Consider the following 20,065-nt stretch of genomic DNA (forward strand, 5'->3'; position numbering starts at 1 on the left):
AAATACAACTTAACCACTGATTTGTAGTTGTGTCCTCTTTTGGAAGACCAAACAAAGTAGTTTCACTTTCACAACGAAACACAGCGCCTTCACGACATGGCGGCGGTGGCAGCAACAGTAAAGTTACGCCTTCTTTCTTTGCGTGGACATTTGGGCGGTGTTTTGCAAATTTTCCCAACATCGTGACGTAGACATGTGTGGCGTGTTTAAACGAGGCGTTTTAGGAGGGCGTGGACCAGTCTTAAAGTCACCATGAAATCAGAATTGAAAATGGACGAAATCAAGTCCCGCCCTCTCATTTCAGATGCTGTTTCCCTCGGATATACGTCACAGTAGAGAAGAAAAGACAAACGCAACTTCCGTTTCATGCCGACTTTTAACTTTTACAAAGAATATCTCTTTGGGTTTGAGACTTTAGTCTTTGCAACTTTACAGATCTTATCTATTCACCAACAGCTTGTAACACTCCAAAGAGAAAGGAAAACTTGAAATCGCATTATATGACCCCTTTAACAAAGTTATGTGTGTTAAACATAATAGAAGACACCATCCATTAGTATTATTGTCTTCAGGAATATATTCATTTCATGCTCTGGCTTGGAAACGTAGGACAACATTTACATGATGCAGCTGTACGAGTCAAGAACGTGCTGAATGTCAAGTCAAGTCACCATGATTTATATAGCGCTATTTACAATGCAAATTGTGTCAAAGCAGCTTTTCAGTATTAAACGGGGAAATAGTGTGTCGAAATAGAGTGTCTTTCTCCTCTGGCCAGACAAACCCAGTTTAAATCTAGGCTGCAGCAGAATCAGATTGTGCAGAGGACTCATCTGGTTCCTGTGGTTTTGTCCCAATGGCCGTCTAGGAGACGAGGTTTTCGGAGGGGATCAGTCTCTGGGGCTCATCTAGATGTCCTGGTCTCCGTTGGCATTTCATGTTGTCCATGTTAGCGTTCCATACCTTCAGCATATCTGGGTTGTATCCATTTATCCTTGTTGCATCCATTCCTTTGGATCGTCCATGGACAGATTCCATTTGGTCAGTTGTATGTTGTTGTCTGAGCAGTGGTAGGTTGTTTTTCTCCTTATTTTGATGCAGCTTGCATTTCTGAGAACCTTCTCACAATTTGACTCAGCGGAAATGTAGGTTTCCGCAAAGTTAAGGTGATCCTCGTACTTGAAAGCGCTGAAGTTGTCGAGAACACCGTGGTGTTTTGCATCTTTTGTAAGATTTTGTGAGTCCTTCAAAGTTCCTCCTGCACCAAGTTCTGCACAGTTCCAAGAATGGGCCAGAATTGAGTTGCTTTTGTCACCTGGAGCTCCAAAACTGCTCATGTTCCTTCAAATGTCCATGTTTTTATAGCGTTCCCCTGAAATGGATTGCAGTAGACCAAAAACATAGTACTGACCACCAGCCTTGTTTTGCACTTCAGTTCTGTTGGAACGCACTGTTCCTAACAGTGTCCTAAAAACAGTCTTTACATGGCATTCCTTGTGATCCGAACACATCAGAGAGTGTGGAGGAACTTTATTTTTGTCACAATAAGAGACTCAAAGCAGTGAGGAAGACACACAAGTGAGTTACGATGTTTTCCATGTGTTACTATTGCTTTGTCTATTACAGATAGTTTGATATGTATTGAGTGTTTTTCTGTAGGGATTTGCTTCACCGTTTATGTGGATAACACAGTCATTCTCTTAGTGCACTGATTCCAGCCATATGCTGTAATATTGAACAAAAGCTTTAAGCAATCTTCACATGAGATCTACAGTTTTGTACCCAGCAAATGTGAGCCTGAGCGCGATTAAGGGACACAAATGTATGATGCAATGATGCTCTTGAATCTGTGTGGGACATTTTTTATGTAATGGCCTCAGAAGGAGTCGAAGGCACTTCCAATATCACAAAATGGAATGTGCAGACAAAGCATGCTCAGATCAAAGACCATTGCTGCGTCCCAATTCACATTCTATCCATCCTAAATAGTATTCGAAAATAGAATTAGTATGTCCCAAATCATAGTATGTTGAAAAGAGTGTGCCAAAGATTCCCGGATGGTCTACTACTTCTGGTTATGATTCAAAGTACAGATCGATGCGCACTCTAACGGCTAATAAACATCTGAATCCAAGGTGTTGTTTGGTAATGGTTCTAGGAGAAGCAGCAAGGACAGGAGGAGCTAATGATTACTCGTGTTTTACAGCAATTTTCTAAATATAGTCCTCCCATTTTTCATAGGAGTTTGTTTCTCCTCAGCTACAATTTTGTAAATAGTTTAGAGCTATAAACAGATGTTAACCAGAGTTACTATGATAGAATGGAAGTCTTTGTATGCTGATTGAAATATTTTTAATACTGCCAGTACAAAAGTCTTTATTATTACTATTACCATTAATTGATTTGTTTGTTTATTTAACTGGGGATGTGATTTGTAATGTATTTAGAACTTTATGACAGAACAGAACTTCTATAGAACTTTTTAACAAGGGAGAGTTGAAAAACATGATTCTAAACATAGTCGTGCTCCAACTGCTGCCGCCAGACGGCTCCTGACGACGTCACCAGACACTACTCTGGCTTCGGCGTGTTGCTCATGACATCTCCGTCATCGTCGTCATCCATATCCGCATCAATTATGTCACCGGGCACATGTTGTGTAGAATTACACCGCATGTAATAACGATGGGGGTGAATTCTGGGCTCACCTCAAGGGCTTTAAAGGGGTCATATGATGTTGCTAAAAAGAACATTATTTTGTGTATTTGGTGTAATGAAATGTGTTTATGCGGTTTAAAGTTAAAAAAACACATTATTTTCCACATACTGTACAACATTGTTTCTCCTCTATGCCCCGCCACTTTATTGGATGAATAGGAATGAATTAAATCTTAAATGCTTTGTTTACATTGATTGCGCGTAACTAGGCAACAACATTCTCTTCCGTTAAATGACGCCTTTGTAGTATATCCCAGAATACTCTCTTGCTACACACTTAAAAGTATGTACTTTCCATAACAAAAAAAGTACATACTTTTAGTACATAGTATAAGTAGGAGAACTGGGACGCAGCTCGTGTATCCATTTGAATACATCATGTGATTCAAGAATTTAGACTCGCCCAAAAAGTGCTTATCAGTAGAATCTACAGTCATGTGACTAGCTTAGCTCATTAACCAATCACCAGAAGAAGATTTAAATGCACCAGAATAATACTTCTACCGCCGTGTTAGTGCTGTGTATTTGCTGCCTTTATACAATCATTTTACATATTTAATGCTTGCTTTCTTTAAATTTAACCAATTCTATTAAACTTCTGCAGCAAAAAAAAAAATCAGTTTTATTTGAAATGATTGAAGTCACAAATTAAAGGCCACTACATGTTTAAATAAATGAAAATAAGCACGCATTAGGAGCGTTCGACTTAACAGGGCTGAATATATATATATTTGTGGTAGTCTCCCATTCACTACTATAGAGTTACCCATCTATGATGACTGCGCTGCTGAGAAACACGGAAATGTGAAAAGGGTCTATAAAAAAAAAATAAGATTGTTTGGTAACCCACATTCTTCAAGATATCATATTTTGTGTTAATGCAGAAGAAAGACATTAATACAGGTTTGGGACAATGTGAGTGAGCAAATGTAATTTTGGGTGAACTATTCCTTTAATGACAAGCGGCAGCATGTTTAGTAGCTACTGTCGCTTTAAGAGCTGCACACATCCGTTTCTCTCTCAACTGTTTACTTTAATTTTAGACATAACCAACTGTGTTTAAATGTAAACCTTGTGTGTTTTTGACCGTATTAGATGCAAAATCAATCAGATGTGCACAGATGTGTGCACAACTATGTACCCACACGCACACACACATGTTCTGTGTTTACAGCAGAGTTGGTAGCTATTGTTATGGCTCTCCAGTGGGTAGAGGAAAATAGAATAAAAAAAAACGGCTCCTGACGACGTCACCAGACACTACTCTGGCTTCGGCGTGTTGCTCATGACATCTCCGTCATCGTCGTCATCCATATCCGCATCAATTATGTCACCGGGCACATGTTGTGTAGAATTACACCGCATGTAATAACGATGGGGGTGAATTCTGGGCTCACCTCAAGGGCTTTAAAGGGGTCATATGATGTTGCTAAAAAGAACATTATTTTGTGTATTTGGTGTAATGAAATGTGTTTATGCGGTTTAAAGTTAAAAAAACACATTATTTTCCACATACTGTACAACATTGTTTCTCCTCTATGCCCCGCCACTTTATTGGATGAATAGGAATGAATTAAATCTTAAATGCTTTGTTTACATTGATTGCGCGTAACTAGGCAACAACATTCTCTTCCGTTAAATGACGCCTTTGTAGTATATCCCAGAATACTCTCTTGCTACACACTTAAAAGTATGTACTTTCCATAACAAAAAAAGTACATACTTTTAGTACATAGTATAAGTAGGAGAACTGGGACGCAGCTCGTGTATCCATTTGAATACATCATGTGATTCAAGAATTTAGACTCGCCCAAAAAGTGCTTATCAGTAGAATCTACAGTCATGTGACTAGCTTAGCTCATTAACCAATCACCAGAAGAAGATTTAAATGCACCAGAATAATACTTCTACCGCCGTGTTAGTGCTGTGTATTTGCTGCCTTTATACAATCATTTTACATATTTAATGCTTGCTTTCTTTAAATTTAACCAATTCTATTAAACTTCTGCAGCAAAAAAAAAAATCAGTTTTATTTGAAATGATTGAAGTCACAAATTAAAGGCCACTACATGTTTAAATAAATGAAAATAAGCACGCATTAGGAGCGTTCGACTTAACAGGGCTGAATATATATATATTTGTGGTAGTCTCCCATTCACTACTATAGAGTTACCCATCTATGATGACTGCGCTGCTGAGAAACACGGAAATGTGAAAAGGGTCTATAAAAAAAAAATAAGATTGTTTGGTAACCCACATTCTTCAAGATATCATATTTTGTGTTAATGCAGAAGAAAGACATTAATACAGGTTTGGGACAATGTGAGTGAGCAAATGTAATTTTGGGTGAACTATTCCTTTAATGACAAGCGGCAGCATGTTTAGTAGCTACTGTCGCTTTAAGAGCTGCACACATCCGTTTCTCTCTCAACTGTTTACTTTAATTTTAGACATAACCAACTGTGTTTAAATGTAAACCTTGTGTGTTTTTGACCGTATTAGATGCAAAATCAATCAGATGTGCACAGATGTGTGCACAACTATGTACCCACACGCACACACACATGTTCTGTGTTTACAGCAGAGTTGGTAGCTATTGTTATGGCTCTCCAGTGGGTAGAGGAAAATAGAATAAAAAAAAAGCAGTAATATGTTCAGATTCATTGGCTGCGTTAAAGAGCATTCAATCAGGCCAGTCTAACTGCAGACAAGATTCGACGCAGGGGGAGAGGGCGCGGAGAATAGTGAAGATGGCGGCAGGATCACGAGGAACGGAGTGGGGCGTCATGGCGAAGGAAAGACGCCGTGGCGGGGTTGGCGATGACTGTGGTGTGAATGAAGAGAATGACGGAAGTAGCATAGAAGAAGAAGATGATTTTGCAGATTTGAATTGTGGAGAGTGGAATCAGGTAGAGCTGACATCTCAGAAACGGAAAGACAGAGGCTCAGATTCGGAAGAAATCGGGGGAGAAGGAGGAAGGAGTAAAACAATGCGGACGGAGGATGAGTACAAGGTTATGTTTACACTCATGTCAAACAGGTAGGCATTATCCCAAAGTACAAAGGAGTATAAAGAGAAGAAGAATCATTCATAACATAAGTAGAAGGGAACAAGTCATTTTAACACATATACGAACAGGACACTCAAATCTTAACCAAACACTATACATGATAGGGAAACATAATACTGGTCTATGTAATGTTTGTTTAACAGAGGAATCAGTGGAACACGTTATGATGGTATGTACAGCATATGAAAGAGAAAGGGATCGACTTAAAGATGAATTACAATCCTTAGGAGTTAAAGAATTTTCATTAAGTAGTATCCTGAATGATGGTCCAAATGCAGGAAAACAAATAAGTGCAGTCATGAGATTTCTTAAGAATTGTGGAATAATGAACAGAATTTAAGATTTAGGTGAGTACATTCTCTTCACACTCCATCACAGTAGGTGGCGGTATGCACCTATGAAGTTGGTTCGCAACCCGCCATAAAACCAAACAATCATGGCAATCAAATAGAAAAGACATTTTAATAGAAATCATGATTACACTATATAGTATTAAACAGATAGGGATAATTACTCGGTTTATATGGGTACCTGCACATGTGGGAATTCAAGGTAATGAAGAGGTAGATAAAATGGCTAAAGAATCCTTAAATATGGATGATCCAAGTATAAATATTGCACTCAGCAGAATAGAAGGGAAACAGTTAATATTAAATGCATGCAATATTGTATGGCAGATATACTGGGACTCATGTCAAACAGGTAGGCATTATCACAAAGTACAAAGGAGTATAAAGAGAAGAAAAATCATTCATAACATAAGTAGAAGGGAACAAGTCATTTTAACACATATACGAACAGGACACTCAAATCTTAACCAAACACTATACATTATAGGGAAACATAATACTGGTCTATGTAATGTTTGTTTAACAGAGGAATCAGTGGAACACGTTATGATGGTATGTACAGCATATGAAAGAGAAAGAGATCGACTTAAAGATGAATTACAATCCTTAGGAGTTAAAGAATTTTCATTAAGTAGTATCCTGAATGATGGTCCAAATGCAGGAAAACAAATAAGTGCAGTCATGAGATTTCTTAAGAATTGTGGAATAATGAACAGAATTTAAGATTTAGGTGAGTACATTCTCTTCACACTCCATCACAGTAGGTGGCGGTATGCACCTATGAAGTTGGTTCGCAACCCGCCATAAAACCAAAAAAAGAAGAAGAACTGCAGACAAGATGTCATACTGGAAATACTGCAGTATATATACTGTATATAGAATGAAAAATCGGGGAATTTTTGTTTCATTTATTTGGGTTCCAGCACATGTTGGAGTTGAAGGAAATGGGAAAATGCAGATAAGCATGCTAAATTCTTTGAACTTGAATCAGATAGGAATTGATATAAAAATGAGTTAAGGCAGAAGCAAAAATAATAATTAGGAAAGCTCTTATAAATGCACGGCAGGAACTTTGGGAGAAAGAGAAGACTGGACGACATCGAGATAGAATTCAAAGAGAAGTAGGAATACGTAACAATGACATGGGATTGAGAAGACAAGAAGAATTCAAACAGGACATACTGCATTGAATGGAAATCTAAATAGAATCAGGAAACATCCGAATGGATTATGCATGCATTGTGGGATTGTTGAAACTGTAGAGCATGTACTGTTGCATTGTAGAGCATATAACAACGAACGACAAACGCTAGAAGCTAACGTAATATAGAAGAAAGTGGAAGCGTGATGCTAGAAGATGTATTAAGTAAGCTAAAAAGGAATAAGTTTATCTTTGTTAAAATATCTTAAACATCATTATATTCTTATATAATGTCCTGTATCTTTATTTATTTATTTATTTATGACTATTATTATTATTATTTAGTATGATACACATGCGTCGATGCTCCACACTCCAGTTCAGATGGTGGCGGTAAAGCACTAATAAACTAGTCTGCCAACCGCCAATAAACATTAGAAGAGGAAGAAGAGAGAAAGCACACAGCAGCTGTGCAGAGCGACCTGCAGAAACTGTGTGAGATCATAATAAAGCACGGAGAACAGGCTAAAGACTGCACTTTAGAGCGGACGGGGAAGCCTGAAGACCTCGAGGACAAGCAGCGATATAGATATTGAGTTCTGGTCTCGGTGAGGTATATATCACATATTCCTGATGGTTTGTGTGTGCTAGAGATGTGTTTCAAACTCGCGCTGTGTTGTGTGGGCCGCGTGCGAGACGCGAGCTAACGCTAGCTGTGTAAACATGCTAACGAGTTACTGATGTTAAAGTGTGCCATAAAAGCGTTAAAGTGTTCAACAACAGAACCGGCTTTACTGAAGAGACGCGCGTTTGTGCTTTTCATTTGAAAGGTTTATTATCAGTGTCTGTCCCTACTAAACTAATTATTTTATTGCACCGAGAGCTGTAAATTGAACTAAATGTAGGTTCATATGAACATGATACTGTACTTTAAAGATATTTAACTGGTTAATAGTCTCACATCTGCCTGATAAGACTTAACAAGAGGGAATATAAAAGTAATGACTTCATGTCAGAAAGGGATAATAACGCTAAAAACAGATTGGCTCATCAAGGCTGCATTTATTTGATCAAAAATACAGAAAAAACAGTAATATTGTAAAATGTTATTACAATATAAAATAATGGTTTCTATTTTAATATCCTTTAAAATGTAATTTATTTCTGTGATACGCAGCTGTATTTTCAGCATCATTACTCCAGTATAAAGTGTCACATGATCTTCAGAAATCAGTATAATATGCTGATTTATTATTAGAATTATCAACAGTTGTGCTGCACAATATTTTTTTTTTATAAACTGCGATATTTTTTTCAGGATTCTTTGATGAATAAAAATTAAAGAACAGCATTTATTCAAAATATGAATCTTTTCTAACAATATAAGAAAGTATTGAAAAGCATCAATTTGATAACTGATTTACTTTTCATTTTGGCGGTTCCGTGACAAAGATAGACTTCATAAAAGACCGGCGAGAACATGGATGGCCCAGAACCCTGCAGAATAAAACAAGATGATGGTGACGAACACATAGGTTGGTGTTTTTTCTTGATTCTTCGATAAGGGTATACAACTTAAAGTGGTTCGTCGGATTTAGTGGTTGCAGTTGGAAACAACATAAGAGCTATGGAATAAGAGTTAAAGATAACCTGAGTGATACTGGTTGAATGGTGCTCAGGCAGTAGGACAGAAAGGTAAGCTGGAGCCATACCATTTAGTAGGTATTTAGGGTCCAAATATAATAATTTCTGTTTTACTCTCATTGAAATTCTGAAAGTTTAAAGAAAGCCATGCCTTTACATCAGTCAAACAGGCCAAGAGGTTATCCAAACCATCTGTATTTCGCTTGAGGGGCAGATAAATTTGTGTGTCATCAGTGTAACAATGGAATGACTGCCCATGTTTTCTAATAATAGAACCAAGTGGCAGCATGTAAAGAGAAAAAATAATTGGGGCCAAAATGGAGCCCTGAGGAACCCCACACGGTAATACAGCATTACTAGAGGTATACTCTCCAATCTTAACTGAGAAGCTTCTGTTGGAAAAATAAGATTTAAACCACTTAAGTGCAGTCTCTGTAATGCCTACACAATGTTTCAAATTGGCAATAAGAACAGCATGATCTACTGTATCAAAAGCAGCAGTTAAATCTAAAAGCACAAGAACAGCATATTCACCAGAATCACGTTATTGGTACATCATTAAAAACCTTCAACAAAGCAGTCTCGGTAGAAGGATGTTTTCTAAAACCAGATTGAAATATTAAAAAAACTGCATTTTCTGCTAGAAAACTTTGCAATTGTTGGAGGACTATTTTCTCCAAAATCTTTGCAATAAAACACGGGTTGGAGATGGGTCTAAAATTACCTAACACTGTGAGGTCCAAGTTTAGTTTAAACTTAAATCATTCATTCACGAACATCTCAAAAATTTACAAAAACAATGCTGCATCAGTCTCCTGAAGGATCTGTTAGCATAACGCAGAGGAAATCAGCCAGGCTTGGGAAATAAGACTCTTGCCATATCCAGTCGGCAAACAAGTTGAAATATCTTTTATTTTTAAAATGTCTTTTAAACAGTTCATACCGTGAAACCAGCGAATCCAGCGTTTAATCTATCTTGATCAAGCCCGTAGCCAGCTATGAGATACATTTTTCATGTTCGAAAATAAAATTAAGTTCTGAATGAAAAATTATTTAAAATCATGTCGATGACTCAAGCTCGTAAGGGCTCCGCTCCATGTTGCATGATCTAGTTATTATAAGCGTCATTGGACTTTTTCATACTTACTGTGACTACGTTAATAAAGTAATTAGGGCGTTAATAAAGTGGGAAGATGAAGGTTGGGCTTAGCGATTCTGTATCTTATTTGCAAAATACAAGATTGGAACTTACTTTGGTCCATTTTTCGGGGAATGCTTTTTCTTGTTTTTCATAGCAATATCTGGCAACACTGCATCGTCGGCACTTAACCTGCGCGCGCGGATAGTTTATTGCTGAGGAGACCACATCCGGTAAGACAAAGGCAATGATCATTAGGATATTATCTGTACGAAACTGTGTTATCAAAATAGTACTAGCCATTATTATTGCACAATTCTTAACAACCCCCAGACCTCATTAATTTTGAAACCCTGGCTACGGCCATGATCTTGATTGATGCTCGTTGCCACCGATGTAAACACAAAGCTTTCTTCTTCGATCGGACGGCTTTGGGTTGTTTCCAGGTGGACCGGTAAAGAACGCGACACATGCGTCTCCCGGAAATCCTGTACACTTCAACCAATCAGAGGACGACTTCGAAACTGCTGAAGTGTTTCCAGTTAAGTGTGCCGTATGTGTCAGATTTCAGCCAGTGGTCCGTGACTAAAGGCGTACTAACAGCTGTGTCAAACAATGTCAAAACTCCAAAAATGAAAGACGTCATGTAAAAAAATGTAAAGACTAGTATTAGCAAGTAATGTCTTCAGCTGTTTAGGGTTGGGTATCGTTTGGGTTTGTTGTTTTATATTAAATATAACATTTTCAAATGAAAATAGCAACATGATCGTTTATAAAGTATAAAGGCTACATTTTCACTGGAGGAAACCACTCACTATACACAGAAAGTGAAAAGCGAGCTCCCATACAAAAGCGATTTCAGTACCCTGCGTATTGATAGTGGCTTCCTGATGCACGCTAATTATATACAGTTGTATACCATATCTTCACCCCCCACCCCCATGTGTTATTGTTCATTTCCTAGTGTGAAATTTTCTTCACTGGGCCATCTTGGATCTATTACTGTTTAAATGGAGTATATCAACAGAAAATGCAGAATACACAATAGATTTACCCGTTTAAACTTGTTTTTAATGATTCAGTTTGGTTGAAAGTATGGTATGTTTATGAAAAATAAAGTAATAAAAAATAAACTAGCCAGACAATATGATTATATAAACTTCTAGAGCTGCTTCACGGCAGAATTGAATGTTTTTTTGCATCGAGACAAAGCTGCTTTGACGCAGTATTTTATTGTAAGCACTACATAAAGGTAAAATAATAATAATAATAATTAAATTAAATGGGGAAAAAAAAACATAGGCTCTAGTGCTCAATTTTGCTTTTGGTTTCCAACAAAAGAGGTTTTAAAAACATTCATACTCATTGCAAACATCAGGATGTCAGAATAAATATAAATAAAAGTAAAATAAAACCGCTAAGATAATATTTGGTTTACAGTTTTTGCAACAGTGTTGCTAAACATTTGAACATTTTACCTCCCTGATTTATAAAATGTAAATATTTAATATTTTTCACTACAAAAACATGCCATTTTTGCCTGTTATGTTATAAAAATAATAATTGGAATGATCAGTGTATGATGATCATACTTTCTGCTGATGTATCAAGGTTCACATCCTTATCCTTTCACATGAAAATCACACTTCTTTAACTTTAATTTTAGGCCTGATGGAAGAGAACAAGGTGATTGAAGAACTGATGGAAGCGGGGGAGAAACACCATGACACTTGCCCTCAGTGTGGAGAGAGTTTCTCATGCGAACAAAGTCTTAATCTTCACATGAAATTTCACAGTGGAATGGAGCCGTACGCATGTGATCAGTGCGAGAAGACTTTCACGCAAAAAGTTAACCTTGCCAAACACAGTAAAATCCACACTGACGAGAAGCCACACGCGTGTGATCAGTGCGGGAAGAAGTTCAGAAATAAAGGAAACCTTAATGAACACATGAAAATCCACACGGGAGCGATGCCGTACGCGTGTGATCAGTGCGGGAGGAAATTCAGACATAAAGGAAACCTTAATACACACATGAGAATCCACGCTGGAGAGAAACCCTTCGCATGTGATCAGTGCGGGAAGAATTTCAGACATAGAGGAAATTATAATGATCACATGAAAATCCACTCTGGGGAGAAGCAGTACACATGTGAACAGTGTGCTAAGAGTTTCATACAAAAAGGACAGCTTAATGAACACATGAAAATCCACACTGGAGAGAAGCCCTGGAGAATAACCACTGGAGAGCCGCACGCATGCACTCAGTGTGGAAAGAAGTTCAGACAAAAACACCTCCTTAATGAACACATGAGAATCCACACTGGAGAGAAGCCGCACTCGTGCGATCACTGTGGGAGGAAATTTAGATATAAAGGAAACCTGAATACACACATGAATATCCACACTGGAGAGAAACCCTTCGCATGTGATCAGTGCGGGAAGAGTTTCAGACATAGAGGAAATTATAATGATCACATGAAAATCCACACTGGAGAGAAGCAGTACGCATGTGAACAGTGTGCTAAGAGTTTCATACAAAAAGGACAGCTTAATGAACACATGAAAATCCACACTGGAGAGAAGCCCTTCACATGTGAAGAGTGCGGGAAGAGTTTCAGAAAGTCAAGTGTTTTCAAAGTACATCTGCTCACTCATTCTAGAGAAAGAATTTATAAGTGTGACCAGTGCAGTAAAACATTTTTTAGGCCAGATTTCCTGAAGGACCACATGACAGTGCATACACAGGAGAGGCCTTACATATGTTCTTTGTGTGCAAAGAGCTTTAGACAGATGGGTAATTTAAAAACACATCTGAAAAGACACAGCGGTGTGAAGGATCATATTTGCTCTGAGTGTGGAAAGATGTTTTTTACAGTTCATGCACTGAAAAAGCACCAGACAGTTCACACCGGAGAAAAACCTAACCAGTGTTCACACTCTGACAAGACATTCACATGGCCAGAATATCTGGAAATACATGAGACGATCCACACAGAAGAGAAGCCACACACGTGTGATCAGTGCGGGAAGAAGTTCAGACTTAAAGGATTTCTCTATGAACACATGAAAATTCACACGGGAGCGATGCCGTACACATGTGATCAGTGCGGGAGGAAATTCAGACATAAAGGAAGCCTTAATACACACATGAGAATCCACACTGGAGAGAAACCCTTCTCATGTGATCAGTGCGGGAAGAGTTTCAGACATAAAGGAAATTATAATGATCACATAAAAATCCACACTGGAGAGAAGCCCCACTCATGTGATCAGTGCGGGAGGAGTTTCATACAGAAAGAACACCTTAAAAAACACATGAGTATCCACACTGGAGAGAAACCCTTCACATGTGAACAGTGCGGAAAGGGTTTCTTAAAAAAAGAACGCCTTAAAAAACACATGAAAATACACTGATCACATGTGTACGGCTTCTCTTCAGTGCGGTAAGATTTTCAGACTTAAAGGAACTCTTAATGAACACATGAAAATCCATACTGGAGAGAAGCCCTTCACATGTGAACAGTGTGGAAAGAGTTTTAGAAAGTCAAGGGTTTTAAAAGAACATCTGCATACTCCTTCTGGAGAAAGACTACAGTCATGGCCAAAAGTTTTGGCAGTGACAAATTTTGTGTTTTGCTTTTCAGTATACTATAGAAATATGTGGAAAAATAATAAGCATATCAGAAGTTTTAAAGGCTTTTATTGGCAAAAAAACATAATGAGTCAATATTTACAGTGTTGACCCTTGTTCTTCATAACCTCTGCAATTCGCTCTGGCATGCTGGATATTAGCTTCTGGGCCAAATCCTGACTGCTTGTCCACTCGCCTTTTGAGGACTGACCACAGGTTCTCTATGGGATTGAGATCCGGGGAGTTGCCTGGCCACAGATCCAAAATTTCAATGTAATGATCTTCGAGCCGCTTCTTTATCACTCTTGCTTTGTGACATGGTGCTCCATCATGCTGGAAAATGCACGGATCATCACCAAATTGCTCATGGATCGTTGGAAGAAGTCGCTCTTGCAGGACGACTCCTCAGGAGGAGACGGTCCTGTTCTGTAGCCGACTCCTCAGGAGGAGACGGTCCTGTTCTGTAGCCGACTCCTCAGGAGGAGACTGTCCTGTTCTGTAGCCGACTCCTGAGGAGGAGACGGTCCTGTTCTGTAGCCGACTTCTCAGGAGGAGACTGTCCTGTTCCGTAGCCGACTCCTGAGGAGGAGACGGTCCTGTTCCGTAGCTGACTCCTGAGGAGGAGACGGTCCTGTTCCGTAGCTGACTCCTCAGGAGGAGATGGTCCTGGAGCTTGCTGGACACTCTGGGACGTCCTGAAGACTTCCTCACTGCAGTCGAATCTCTCTCCTTGAAGTTCTTGATGATCCGGTAAATGGTTCTTTCAGGTACAATATTCTTTGTAGCAATTTCCTTGCATGTGAGGCCATTTTGATGCAAAGTGATGGTAAAGCTGTTCTGACGTAAATTTTCGGATTCATGAAAGTGTTTGTATTTTCAAAATGTTAGTTGGTACGAAAGAAATGTACACCTGCTCCTCCTGTTCTTTTTGGCAAACAGATGACACTGAATTTTGATGCACTACCATCATAATATTTTACAAGTTTGTTTGCTCTGTTTTTGATTTTTTTGTAGCTGAGAGTTGATCAACTTTAGCTTTGGGTAAAACGCAGCGCTTGTCACTTTTTACCCAGCCGTCCAATCAATGGAGGAGGGGCGGGACAAATAGCCTACTACACCGACCAATCATCCTACTTGTACAACAACTGAACAACAATAGAGAAGTTAATATTGCTGGTTACTGCATTTTTATATCCAGTAATATTCTTCAAAATGAGATACTAGTAATACTTTACTGCCGTGGATATTCCTAATCATAGCAACCAAAGCGTCTCGGCTGGGAAAACGCTGTGCCACCAAAGCGTTTTCAACCGCCACCAGCTGGCCGTTTTCAGAAGAGCGCCTGACATTTTTCAGCTGGCTAAAATGCTTTGATGGACACGTTAATTGAATATTTATTGCTAGGCATATGGCTTATTAGTCTTTTTTGCATTTATGCAATATACTGGAGCCAAGCCTGCACAAGTAGACCAGAATATTACACTGCGTTCCTGGACATGCAATTTCCATAGCTGTAATTCATAGGCGGGGATTATGCTAATTGTGAATGAGTGTACACGAGCGCCCTATTTACGAATGATTGGAAGTCATTAACATACACGTGTTTAACTATCAAATCTGATGGTTACGAAACGTTTGTGAATCCAGAGGAGAGTTTTTGAGAAGGACCGTTTTACACGCAAATTACTCAGAAATTACTCCTATATTTACGAATGTTTCATGAATGAGGCCCAATGATTGGAAGCGCTTCTTCCCTCCTTTTATAGCAATCAGTCTGCTCCTACAATCTAATTAGTATGATAGTGATTTTACCTGACTAGTACTCATTCACACTTTCTTTCACATGTGCTGCTGATATGATTAGTCAGTTAATGTTAACTGGTCATTTTGTTTCAGGATCAAAAAACAGGGACATTTGTTTTTTTGTGTGAAAAGTTCATTTTTTTGGCCAATGAAGCTTTTAGCAATTATTTAAAATGCATCTGATCACTCTACACAATAATCTAGAAACGATGTGAATGAACACAACAGCTTAAGCAGCAAACTTTGCAAAACACTGCCAAAACTTTTGGCCATGACTGTATATAAGTGTGACCAGTGCAGTAAAAAATATTTTAGGGAAGATTTCCTAAAAGTGCATACGCAGGAGAGGACTTGCACATGTTCTTATTGTTCAAAGAGTTTTAGACAGATGGGTAATTTCAAAACACCTCTGAAAAGACACAGCGGTGTGAAGGATCATATTTGCTCTGAGTGTGGAAAGACGGGGTTTTTTTTCAGATTCTGAACTGAAAATGCACCAGACGGTTCATACTGAGGAAAAACCTTACAAGTGTTCACACTGTGACGAGATTCAAACGGCCAGAATATCTGGAAATGCATGAGATGATCCACACTGGAGAGAAGCGATATGACTGCCTTTCATGTGGGAAGAGGTTCACTCATTTATCTGATTTAATTGTTCACAGGAAAAGTGTATGTCTGAAGATCCACTGAACAAGACCCAATAACAGTAAATGAGAGCACGTAAACCTCATCCAAAGATGTCACGGTGAAGTGAGTTTTAATCATTGATTAAACTTGATAAACTTTTGTTGTGTGCCGAATCTTCAAAGGAATGTGGATATGAAAAAAATGAGAAAGTTGAAAAACTATATTAGTTTTGCTCATTAATTGCTATGCTACACTAGTTTAGTTACACAAGTGTTGTGTTTCCCTAAGAAACCTGTGTGAGCCAAAGCATGAGCATTCAAATGGAATTTCCTTCCCACCTCATATATTTTCCATTACCATGTCCTTTTTTGAGGGCTTGTTATTCTACTTGTATCAAAAAAGTCACAATCATTTAATAGTAATTGGTAATATCTAAAAGTCATGAAGTATCTGTTAGATTTTGGGGCTTACCATGTTTAAATTTCTTGATAGAGCTGCCAAATAAAAATATTTCTCCCCACACGACCAAGTTCGAGATGGCTATCTGTCTACATTAACTGGTTTACCTTTGATATCAATATTTGTTTGAAAAGATGTTTAAGAGATGTTTGTGCATGAAGCGTGTGTGCTGTCTATTCTATCTGTTTGAAATCCATGGATCACTGTTATGTGTTAGCGATCTCTAGTTTGAGTTGAAGTGACAGGTTGACCATGCCCACTACGTTTTCCCACCAGTTTGACAGAAGAGCGGGCTTCTAGCAGCAATGGCCAGCAACAGCTCGTTTACTGGGTAAGATAGCTAATTTAACATCTTAAACTCAGTGACAGGTGAACTTAATCTCTCTTCTCATGCTCTCCCATCTAAATACGTAACGTTAGCTAAACCCGTCTGTAGCTGGTGATACTGCTGAATAGATTTGATTAGCCAACAGTACATTAGCTATTTTCCACAGCCCCCAATAGTAAAGAGTCAGGTTTAGGTAATCATACATTTTTACTCAAAGGATGAGTGATTTGGAAGAAAGGTGGCTTCTTTCCAAAGCTGCAGGTGTGCTTTTTAATCATTTATCATCATTTAATATTAAAGGCTTAGTTCACCAAAAATGAAAATGCTGTCATGAATTACTCACCCTCGTGTCGTTCCAAACCAGACAACACTAGAGTATGCTCCAAACATTTTACCCCGGACTGCATTGTATGATTGCTCGCTGGTTTACACAGACTGAAACATGGAAGCATGCCAACTTTGTTTACGTGGAGCTGAATAAAAAAATGTGATAGTACTGTAATGTTTTATCATATTACCTGATGTAATTTGTCATGTTGCATAACCTAATCAAAGTGATATGAATTCATTTTGTTTGCTGTCAATTCCTACAGATGCACAATTTGTATAGTATCATTTACAGTATTGACAGAATGCTGTTTATTCAGACTTGACATATAAAACTGTTGGAAGTGTCAGATCTTCATCAATTGGCGGCAAATTTGATACATTTTAAATTTCAGAATTTCTGTAATATCTGTCTGTGACAACTGTGCATAAGCGTACAATATGAACAAAAGGAACTTTATTAATTGTGATTTTCCTACCCAGTGTTAATGATATTGAAACATTTGAGGACCATTAATTTTCTGATCAGAATACGGGAGAACAGTGAGTCATCTATCTAATGCCAACAGAGTGAAAGATGTCTTATATAGGCATGATCGTTGCTGCATAATGACTCAATTGCTACATTTACATGCACCCAAATAATAATGAGTTAGTAATGGGATTGATGGCTCAAATACCTTGCACACATGCACAGTGCTGGGATGAATGTTTACTAAGATCTCTGTGAACCAGATACAAATGTAGGGTTCTTTCAGAATCTGAAATCGGATTGGATTTATTCAGATTGATGGTAATTTGTGTAAACCTACACAATGACATCCGTGATACTTATTTTTGTTCTGTCTCTTCTATCCTGAAACAGATCTAACAGTGGTTTTGGGGCACTGCGAGACCGTGATCACCTGGACACATCTCCTTCCACGGAAGAGAAGCACAAAAGGAGATTGCTCGTCTGACAAAAGAAAATGAAAATGTAAGAAGTCGGCAGTTTTGTCTAGAAAGATTCCAGTGTGAGCCCAAGCCAATCATGTTTTACACCGGATTTAAAGATTATGAAACCCTCAAAGCACTCTACCAGTCTCTTCGACCTACAGCACAGTCTCTGGTGAGATGGACTCAAATGCAAAGACTTAATAAAGGTCAACCAGATGAGGACTGTTTGTGCTCTATTGACACATTTCCAAGGACCTCTATTTTAAATAAGTAGCTCACTCAGAAATGAAAATGTGCTCACCCTCAGGCCATCCATGATGTGAGTTTATTTCTTCATTGGAACAGATTTGGAGGAATTTAGCATTACACCATTTGCTCAGTATCTTGGGTGGCCTGAGAGTAAGTACATTTTCAACAGTTTTCCTTTTGGTAAACTATTAATTTACTCCGCAAACCTACATTTTAGCTTACAGTTAAAAAAACAAAATGTACAGAAATTAGTCATTTAAATGTCGCTACTTTGGTTTATTGTTGTAATTTGAACAATAGAAAGATAAATATACAATGGATTGAATTACTGAAATAAAAAAGATATATTTTGTACCCATTAGCTTTCATTGGTTTTAATTTTATTTCGTACTTATGTATACAATACAGTGAAAACCTATTATAAATAGCAATGACAATATTTGTTTTTAATGTAGAAATTAGTAGTTCTAATACTTATTGACTGTCTGTTAAGTGTGTTTGTGTGTGTGTGTGTGTGTGTGTGTGTGTGTGTGTGTGTGTTACTCACTAAGCACAGGTTGGGCAGCCAGTAGTTGGAAAAAAACCCCAAGTCTAATTGAGTTTTTACAAACTCCCACTTCTCTTCATCAAAATCAATGCGCTCTAGATGGAAGTCATTTCTGGATTTGACCAAAAAGTCACACCAGGTCATCCCTGTGATTCCCATTTGACGTTAACCCGACCTTCAATATCGGTGACGTAGCCCTCGATCCAGTTGCTGTATCCCTTTAACAAAACAGCTTGTGCGATTGGACATCTAATATATTACATCGCGGTAGCAGCTCTAGGTTGGTAGTCCAAGCCGTTGTTGTTTACCTTTACTTCCGGGTTTCTTCCCACCGGAGCCTCACTTTCGATTTCAACATGGCGGCTGCGTGAAAGCGGCGTATTGTTGAACATCAGGAGGTACACGAGCAAAAGCTAAATTGAACATTGTCAGTTATCATTTCTTTCTTGTCTTTAATGTGTAGTCGCCTGAGGCCCAGTGCCCAATATGTACAGGAACATCTCCAGTGACTCAGATTAAAGCTTAAAAACACCTAAAAGGGTTGTTCTCTGAAGCCATATGATCACTGTATGACGAACAGGCCAAAATGATTTATTCTCTCTCAAATTAAACTGCATACAGAGACCAGGTTAAATGTGTCGAAACATAAACTTCATGAGAAAATCATAGAAGTTCTTGTGTGTAATATTGCTTTAATCTTTGTTTACACTATTGCTGATGTGTTTCAGTAAACAAATATTTGTTTACAACCTAAGTTTATGCATTAATTATTATTTTTTATTTGATTTAGTTAATTTCTTTTATTTTTATAGTCTAGATGGAGTGCCAGAAAAACAACTGTGCTCTGATTTGGATCATATCTCATGGTAACCTATCTACTGTTCATATACAGTATATACACACACGCAACAACAAAAAATCCCACTTTTTGTGTTATTTTCTAAATTAAACTATCTCTAGTAATGTAGTGAGTATTTGAAAAAAAAAAATCACTGCTATAAAGTACAGCAGACACAATCAAGTCTATACATCTGTGGCAGAAAACATATATTAGTGCAAAATATTTATTACAACTGACACAACGTCACCT

General features: G+C 38.1%; 1 protein-coding gene and 1 long non-coding RNA gene across 7 annotated transcripts; both read left to right on the forward strand.

Annotated features, from left to right (window-relative positions):
- Window positions 1-7,659: 7,659 nt before the first annotated feature.
- LOC107660254 (gastrula zinc finger protein XlCGF57.1-like) lies at window positions 7,660-13,676 on the forward strand. Of its 6 annotated transcripts, none has more exons than XM_016449521.1 (3): window positions 7,660-7,893; window positions 8,733-8,815; window positions 11,729-13,676. In XM_016449521.1, the coding sequence occupies exons 2-3, from the start codon at window positions 8,761-8,763 to the stop codon at window positions 13,477-13,479; spliced, it is 1,806 nt and encodes a 601-aa protein (XP_016305007.1). In that variant the 5' UTR covers window positions 7,660-7,893; window positions 8,733-8,760; the 3' UTR covers window positions 13,480-13,676. The 6 variants fall into 6 exon arrangements, with proteins under 6 accessions (XP_016305007.1, XP_016305009.1, XP_016305006.1 ...); XM_016449523.1 differs by having other exon boundaries at window positions 8,737-8,815; XM_016449520.1 differs by having other exon boundaries at window positions 7,660-7,888.
- Window positions 13,677-16,081: 2,405 nt separating this feature from the next.
- On the forward strand, window positions 16,082-18,491 carry LOC107660255 (uncharacterized). Its single transcript, XR_001630980.1, has 3 exons — window positions 16,082-16,252; window positions 16,865-16,919; window positions 18,109-18,491. It is a non-coding gene; the product is annotated as an uncharacterized LOC107660255 (long non-coding RNA).
- The last annotated feature ends 1,574 nt before the right edge of the window (window positions 18,492-20,065 follow it).

The sequence above is a fragment of the Sinocyclocheilus anshuiensis genome, unplaced genomic scaffold, assembly GCF_001515605.1.
Source record: "Sinocyclocheilus anshuiensis isolate Anshui unplaced genomic scaffold, SAMN03320099.WGS_v1.1 scaffold1707, whole genome shotgun sequence".
In the NCBI taxonomy this organism is placed as follows: domain Eukaryota; kingdom Metazoa; phylum Chordata; class Actinopteri; order Cypriniformes; family Cyprinidae; genus Sinocyclocheilus; species Sinocyclocheilus anshuiensis.

Excerpts from the sequence above, each read along its gene's own strand:
- LOC107660254 (XM_016449521.1), top strand. The coding sequence starts at position 8,761 with ATGGATGGCCCAGAACCCTGCAGAATAAAACAAGATGATGGTGACGAA. Across the intron at positions 8,816-11,728 it reads TGATGGTGACGAACACATAG|GCCTGATGGAAGAGAACAAG; the intron begins GTTGGTGTTTTT and ends CTTTAATTTTAG.